At 45.3% G+C, this 8,551-nt stretch overlaps 1 protein-coding gene across 1 annotated transcript; it reads right to left on the bottom strand.

The window, feature by feature from the left end:
• Window positions 1-432: 432 nt before the first annotated feature.
• Window positions 433-5,732, bottom strand: LOC146339571 (apolipoprotein L3-like). Its single transcript, XM_084809709.1, is given in 3 exon segments — window positions 433-686; window positions 689-1,314; window positions 5,653-5,732. Coding segments are annotated over 3 exon segments (915 nt in total). The 5' UTR covers window positions 5,688-5,732.
• Window positions 5,733-8,551: the final 2,819 nt, after the last annotated feature.

Genomic DNA, 8,551 nt, shown 5'->3' with positions numbered 1-8,551 from the left:
AACACCCTTCCCCATGCAGTTCAGGAGGCAGAAAATGTGGCATGTCTTAAACGCCTCCTGAAAATGCACTTGTTCACTCAGGCTTTCTCTGGCTTGTAATTAACTGCAGTAAGTCATATGCCGCTCCATTGTCCTGTTTCTTGTATTTCTTTGTGTTGTATTGTTAGTGTAGTTGAAATTGTTTTTAACTGTGTAATTTAAATGTGATTTGTACTGTGCATATATGCTCTGGGGAAGAAGCAGTTGGCTGTGACTTCTCAGCATGTGCATATCCTGTATGCACATAGCAAAATACACAGACGTGTCATGCAATTCACACACACACACACACGCACACACACACACCCCCTTCATGTTTACCATGAGCGTATAGTAATGATAGAGAGTTACGTATTAGATGCGTATGCTGAGTGGTTCTTTGGTCTCCTTTACTCATGCCGTGTCTTTTAATTCCTTGTAGACTTCGTTGAGATTCCGCAGTTTCTCTTCCAGTTTTTTAGCCTTTTCCCTGATCTCTGCAGCTGTTTCTGCCTTGGCTCCCTCAGTCAAATGTTTAGCATCTTGAACAATGCCGTAAGCATCAAACAGGAGAAACACCCCAGCGGATGTGGCACTCAGCAGCCTTGCTCCTTTGCTCATTGCAAGGGTGGTTCCTGCAAAGGCTTTCTTCACATGCCTGACCCCCTGATTCCTTGAGATGGGCTTCCTGCAGCAGTGGCTCGCTTTGCTAACACCTTCAAGCCAGGGTTAGCTCGAGCGATCTTCAATGCCCTTATGTTCGTTTGGATCCCCTTCACAGCTCTGTACACATTGGGAACTTGACCAGCAACGTTGGAAACAAGGTGTTTGACGTTTTCGCCCATAGCCCCGTTATTTGGAGCCGATTTGGAGATGAAATCTATTTCATCAGGACATATCACCTTTCTCAGGCTTTTCTCGCATTCATTCATCAGCTCTTGTGCTTTCTTCCTTTCCTTTGAACTATTCACACTTTCATATAAAGCAGCAGAAAGGCCGGTCACCGTTGCCACTGCCCCCAAGCCAATCCCGGTGGCTGTCAGGATTAAACTCCCGCCAGCTGTGACAGGAGCCAAGGTGAGTCCCAGGATGGTCAAGATGCCAGAAGATGCACTTGCAGAGTTGGCAGCAATGCTGGCGATGGTACACTTCTTATGCGTTTCGTCTATGTCATTTGCCATTTCCTGAAGACACCAGATGCACTTTTCAATCTCTTCTTTCTGGGCAGGAAATTCTTTCAGAAAGCAGGCAAAATATTCACCAGCCATTTCTTCCCAAGGACTATTTCCTTCCTCTCTGTCAAAAATCAAAACAATGCGTTAAAAATACATATGTAAGATACATTTTGGGGGCATTTACACAACTCATATTTAAAACAACAATAACAGCAGGCATCCTAGAGCACTACTTCTAGGAATGTAAAAAAAAAAATCACAAAAACATTCACATTTGTAGGCCATGCATATGACTGTGATGACATCACAGAAATACAGAGAACGGTAAAAACCTTCTCGAGCATTTCTTTTATGGGAGATGCTCTTAATCTACCATATGGCACAGGATTTTTAAAAACTTTTGGCGCAATCCTATGCATGTTTACACAGAGAAAAGGCCTACAACTCCCAGTGTGCTCCAGCCAGCCATGGCTGGCTGGGACTTGCTGGGAGTTGTAGGCCTTTTCTCTGTCTAAACATGCATAGGATTGCACCCTTAATAATCTGCCCCGAGACCTACACATTCACTTGGAAAATGTGGAAGCATCTGGAGAAATGTCCCTCTCCCTCTCTCTGTGTGCACATGTGTATGAATGAGAGGGAGAGAGAGAGAGAGAGATGTGATGTGATTTAGAAGTATCTAAATACTTTATAATACTTCTAAATCACATGCTACTATGTGAATTAGAAGTATTATATTGCCTTTCTGTATGGCTTTTCCTTTGCTTTGGCCTGGTGGTTTGGTGCCAAAGTTAATGCCAGTGGAGTTAAGGTAGCATTAATTTTGTATCCGTTTTATTCAACTTTATTAGCAATCGATGTAGGCTTTTAATGTATTGCTACCTCCCCATAGTCCTTTTGAAATACAATGGGAATAAAAAACCAGACACCTCTACCCTTTGAAATAACAAGTGGGACTCTATGACATTTATTCCTCTATCCTGTGGGCAAATATTTACTTTATTATTTCTCCCTCGCATGGCCATTGGAGGCAGTACATCTATAAATATATATTTTCACACTGGATGTCTAAAATGGCAATCATCATTGCTGTCGTTAAATATGTTGTGTTAACTCACCCTCTCTTTGTTTTTTTACTCTTAAGTAAGCATGCAAGGGCCCGGATATGGTTTGGGACCACTGCATACAGGTATGGGAGGTTGAATGCTCCCCGCCACTTGCCTTCTGAAATCATTTCTGTTCCTTGAAGAGGTTGTGAAGGTGGACAAGACATCAAAATATACTGCTGTGTTTAGATATCTCGGGGTGCTTCCAGGAGTAAACCGAGTGCATTCTGGGATACTAGCAGGGAATTATATGCTGGAAGACTTGTTATCATCAGCAAACTACCTCCACAATCACTTCAAATGGATGTCAAAGCTGCAAAGCTGATGTTAATGGAAAACACCAAGAAATACTTTGCTACTGTTCTGCTGCAGAAAAGGACCCCCCGACCCCCAAATGCAGGTATTTTACTGTTTCTGTTCTTTCTGAAATGGTTGGTGCAAAACCAGAATAAGGACTATTTTAAACATCTTTTAACAAGCATCAGCACTCCCCCCCATCCTCTTTCTTCTTATTGCTCTGCGTATATTTGTGTAAGTACTTGGCTCGTAAAAGATTAATTGGGCCAAAAATAATCCTATAATCCTCTCTAACAAGGGAGAAAAAGTGGTTCAAATGGGAAGGAAGGAACTATCAAAAGGTAGAAAGCATGAACCTGAAAGAAGCTTACAAGGCAGTGGGTACCAATGAGAATTACAAGCCACTCTCAAAAGCTCGACTGGAGTTTTTGTTGATTTTGCTTCTGAGCATTTTGGACCAAAGAGGAGAAAAAGTTAACTGAATGAACGAAGTAGGCCAAACTTCCACAACAAAAGCAAAATGTTTGACTCACATACGCAGAAGCATGTTTAGCACAAATCCAGATAAATATTGAGGGTTTTGGATAAGATCTTCAAAGAGACTCAAACTGGGCTGAGTTTGAGCTTCTGGTCCAAACTGCCAAATATGCTCCTAACATATTTAGGTGGCCATGTGGCGTACTTTACAGAGAGGACAGTCCACTATTTGAAGGGCTGTCAGAGGACACTCTTCTCTTTGAAGGCATCCTTTCATGGAAGGGTGGGAAAAGTGCAGAAAAGGGCAACTAAAATGATCAAGGGTCTGGAGCATCTCCCCTACAATGTAGCAGCAGTTCTGCAACAACAAGGGAAAGTTACAACAGTTGGGACTGTTTAGCTTGGGAAAAAAGGAGGGTAAGGGGAGACATGATAGAGTCTACAAAATTATGCATGGTATGGAGAATGTGGCTAGGAAGACATTTTTCTCCCTCTCTCATAATACTAGGACCCAGGGTCATCCCATGAAGCTGATTGGTGGGAGATTCAGGATAGATCAAAGGAAGGACTTCTTTACACAGCACATAGTTAAACTATGGCATTTGCTACCACAGGATGTAGCGATGGCCACCACTTCATATGGCTTTAAAAGAGGGTTAGACAAATTCCTAGAGGAGAAAGCTATCAATGGCTACTAGTCTTGATGGCTATGTGCTACCTCCAGAACCAGAGGGAGTATGCCTGTGTACACCAGTTGCTGGGGAACATGGGCGGGAGGGTGCTGCTGCACTTGTGTCCTGCTTGTGGGTTTCCCATTGACAGCTGGTTGGCACTGTGTGAACAGAATGCTGGAATAGATGGACCCTTGGTCTGGTCCAGCATGGCTCTTCTTTTGTTCTTAATGGTGGTCCAGTTCAAGTCTAGTTGAAAGATCAAGACTATCAGAAGGGGGAGCCAGCAGGGGCCGTTGCCCATCAGCAGTTAGCTCTTGGACTGCAGATGGAGGAGGCACAAAGGATGGACAGATTGGGCACAATTCGGTCTGTGTCAATTTTACACGTGAACTATATTAAGTTCACTCCATCCTGTTTGAATCAGCATGTGCAGATTTTTTTTTTAAATCCATGTGAAATCCTTTTAAAAACCCAACCAACAAAAACAGATACTTGCAACAAGTTCACAAGGTGGTCTGAGGGCTGCATTTTAAACAAAGTTTCTTTAAAGAAAAAGCAACTCCAAGTAATATTCACTCCCAACAGCAAAAATGTGGGGCTGCTGCTACATGAATTGAAATTCAAATTGCAACTGCCCCTGGGAGCAATGGATCTTGTCCCTTTCAAGGAACATGAAAATTTGTGGGGAAAAAAGATGGCATGCGGGCAGCCATTTTCTTTTTCATACAACTTCCCTGGAAGCCATCCCAACCCAAGTTTCCTCAGAGATTACTCCGTCCACTCTCTGCTTCCCAGCTCAGGCATATTTTAAGCAAGTGATTCCTTTTCCGCATTCATGGCTTTCACAGAGGTTAATAAGAAGGCAGGTTTGATGCAGAAAATGCCCTTTATTAAGCTAAGGACAGAGGATTTCACTAGGCAAATGCACCTGGCAGCAAGGTCTGAATCCAACATGTCACCATGGTAGTAATTATTAAAAGAAGAATATAAATTTGAGCATTAAAAAACACCCTTAAATTTATTTATATATTTTAATTTTAATTTTGTCATTTTGAGAAAGCCCCAAACAGACTGGAAGTGTTAAATATTCCAGTCTATGACTCTAGAACTATGGTGGTCAGTGGGGTGTATGTGGCCTGTAGCCTCATTCCATGGGGCCCGCAGGTCCCTCTAGCCCAGCATGTTCTGAGTGGCAGAAGGGAGAAAGAGAGAGAGAGGAAGGAAGGAAGGAAGGAAGGAAGGAAGGAAGGAAGGAAGGAAGGAAGGAAGGAGGTGGCAGAAAGGGGTGGCAGAAAGAGAGGGAAAGGGGGTGGCAGAGAGAGAGAGAGAGAGGAGGTGGCAGAAAGAGGGTATGGGGGTGGCAGAGAGAGGGAGAGAGAGAGAGGAGGTCGCAGAAAGAGAGAAAGGAGGTGGCAGAGAGAGAGAGAGAGAGAAGAGGTGGCAGAGAGAGCCAGAGGGAAAGGGGGTGGCAGAGAGAGACAGCCAGAGAGAAAGGGGGTGGCTCCACCCACTATTGGTGTTGGTTGTGCCCCTCACCATAGAGTGTGGCACCCAGTTGACTTTTCCTGTGAGTCAGTGGCCCCTTCATAGAAAAGAAAGGTCCCTCGTCCCTGCACTGGAAGGGTACTGAGAGATCACAGAGTAGCTGCCGAACAGGGCTGTAAAGTGTAAGTTTTTATTGTTTTGTTTATAAGCTGGTAAATGACTGTACTGCTTCTTTTCACATTAAGACTGGGAGCAACCCTGTGGTTATCGTCTTCTGTAGTTAAACTTGTGAAATGCTTGTGGAATGATGGTCAATGATGAACACCCTGAACAATGCTTAAAGTGGCAAGGAGAACTTCCTTTTAACAAATATATATATATATATATATATATATATATATATATATATATCATGGTTACCTCTCAGGTTCAGTCACATTCTCCAACATTTCCATGTCATAATCTCCGTCTTCATCAAGGAGGCTTTGCCACTGTTCACCGTCTAGTTGGTCCAGCACAACTTCAGGGATTCCCAAGGTGTCATCATACGTAACATCTTCTAAATCAGACCAACACAAAACAAAACTCCCTCTTGTTATGCAGGGGATCATCAAAACTCTATCACCACCTGTAAAGGCTAAGAGCAATTATCTATCTAGAACAGGGGTAAAAAAGTGTGGCCTGCAGGCCACACGTGGGCCACCAAGTTGTTTCAGGTGGCCCCCAGACTGCCCTGCATCTACTGCCACAGCAGCACTGCCTGGGGTTTCCCTTGCTAGTGCTAGTGCTAGCAAGGGGACCTCTGATGGATCCCCTCCCTGATCTCTGATTTCTGATGAGAGATTGGAGATAAGGAAAGGGGTGCCCTTGCTAGCAGTAGCACTAGCATGAGGAACCCCAGGCGTGCGTGTGTGTGCTTACGTGAGTGTGCACTTGTGCATGTGTATGTGCACAGGCACACACATCTGTAACCCCCTGTGTCAAGGGCTCCTTGGAGGCCTCTCTCAGTCTAATCCAGTAGCCAAGTCCAGACACAGACAAAGGGATTCCTTTCAAAGCTTTATTCTTCTTTTACAACTTAACAACTCTACCGTTAGCAACTAGATCTGAGCAGCAGAGTACCTATGCCCTACGTTGGAACAGTTGGTCCCCATTTGAAAAGGAATTACTGGCAGACCCCTGAACGTAAGGACTAGGGAGAGTCCCTCCCCTTTTCCCTTGGATCCTCTGGGCACAGCCGTTGTTTGCGCGCCAACCGGGCACTACGCCTCCTTTCTGCACCCTCCATTTGGCGCCGCTCTCTGCGTCGGCGTTGCGTGTCCACCAAGTCTGCTATCCGCGCTCTGTCACTCCCTGGACTGCTATCTAAGCTAGGAATGCTGGTGGGAGGAATCTCCGTCAGCTGTGGGCCCTGGGAAAGAGGAGCGCGCTCCTCTCCCAGGAGCGACTGCTCTTCCTCAGAATCAGAACTACTCTGGGATTCTATGGGCTCAGTGTCCACCCTGACAGCGCTCCTCCCCCAGGAGCGACTGCTCTTCCTCAGAATCAGAACTACTCTGGGATTCTATGGGCTCAGTGTCCACCCTGACACCCTGGTGCTGCTGCCCAGTGTGGCCCTCAGAGCCAAAAAAGTTAGAACCATAGAGTTGGAAGGGACTTTGGAGACCATCCATTCCACACCCCTGCTCAAGGCAGGCTCCGCATTTCTCCAGCATCCCTGACAGATGGCTGTGCACTCCTGATCTAGAACATGAAGCAATAATTATGAAAGCACCTCTGAGCATGTGCAGAGGTATTGCCATCATTGCTTGAGTAACCTGAGGCTCCTTGAAACATCTGGGAGTAGGGCCACGGCTTCCAGTCCAGAAGGCATGGCTTTCAGGTATGGCTTAGAAAAACGAAACTGAAAGAAAAGGAAAGGAAAGAGTCACTGTAGCTAATATGGGAGCCAGTGTAGTCTGTGGATAGTGTGTTGGACTTTGGGGGGACCTGGGTTCTCTACTGAGTCATGAAGCTCTCTGGATCATCTTGGGCCAGTCACACATTCTCAGCTCTTTTGAGAAAAGGGATAAAAATATCCTACATACTAACAGTGAACTCATTCTCTGAGTGCCAATTCTTATGTAACCCAAAAGGCACCATCCATGTGCAAGAGGGAGATAGCAGGCTTGGGGAAACCCTAAGGTTCACAGAAGTACATTTTGGGGGTGAAAGCAAAACAGTCCAATGAGGAGTAAGCATGCTCAGTGGCCACAGAATGCTGACTGACTGTTTTGGGGGTGGGACCGGGGGGGATTTAATGGAGTATCCTGGAAAAGGGCATCTCTGGCTGGCTTGTTGGAACCCCTGAACAGGAGCATTCCACACTGCAACATTTTGCTGCAGGTCCCGCTTATTCTACAATAATTTACAGCCTATCCTATGCCTTTCAGTAATGGTGTCTCTGCAGCAGGTAGAAGTATGTGAAGCTCTGCTGCCTTTGGGCTTTTCCTTCATGAGGCATTTATCATGCACTCATCATTCCTAACTCGTGGTTGTTTACAGGTTCTTTAGACAATTTTGCTTCTGTGTCTAACCAGCCCTTTTGGCAAGTTTTTTTTTAGACCAGGGAAAATGAGATATTTAATTGTGAAAGTGAAAGAAAGCACGATTTCCCCTTGCGTATTTGTGCTATTCCACTATATCACAGTGCCACCTAGAGATTATGTAGTGGAAAAACAGGAAAAGAAAAGCTTTTTGTGTAGTGCTTGGATCTCAATTCTGTGACAAAACTGTAAGTACATACAGCGGATTAACAGCCTTGCATAGAAAAGCTCTTTGACAGGAGTCAAATGGGATCATATAATCAGCCTCTCAATGCTGGTATGTAGTGTAGACACAGCCCCTCCTAACCCCAATTACGGAAGTTGTTTTTAAAGGGGATTAAAAGAGCAATCCTATGGCCACTAGACTCTGTCTAGAGGGCCATAGGATCTTTTGGTTTCCTAACTCTGTGCTTGAAAGTGAAAGAAAGCACGATTTCCCCTTGTGTATTTGTGCTATTCCACTATACCACAGTGCCACCTAGAGGTTATGTAGTGGAAAAACAGGAAAAGAACAGGGCTCTGAGCTTGGAGCCAGGTAACCACGCTCCCCTCCCCCTCATAGCCAGTGTGGGGAGAACTGCGGCGGCTGCCTCTCCGTGCTCATAAAATGGAGTGCAGAGAGGGTGAAAAGGAGTTGTTCCCAGGGGTGGGGAGGGGAGGAGGCTGTGGAAGCCCCTTTACGTTGCTTCCTATGGGGTCTCCAGGCCTGTTCCTGCCCCCTCTCCACAGCCCTG

Source organism: Heloderma suspectum, chromosome 7, assembly GCF_057233095.1.
Source record: "Heloderma suspectum isolate Gila_16-S chromosome 7, 16-S_ref, whole genome shotgun sequence".
NCBI classification, from domain to species: domain Eukaryota; kingdom Metazoa; phylum Chordata; class Lepidosauria; order Squamata; family Helodermatidae; genus Heloderma; species Heloderma suspectum.
The sequence above is the reverse complement of the archived record's forward strand: the minus strand, read 5'-3'. Positions and strand labels throughout refer to the sequence as shown.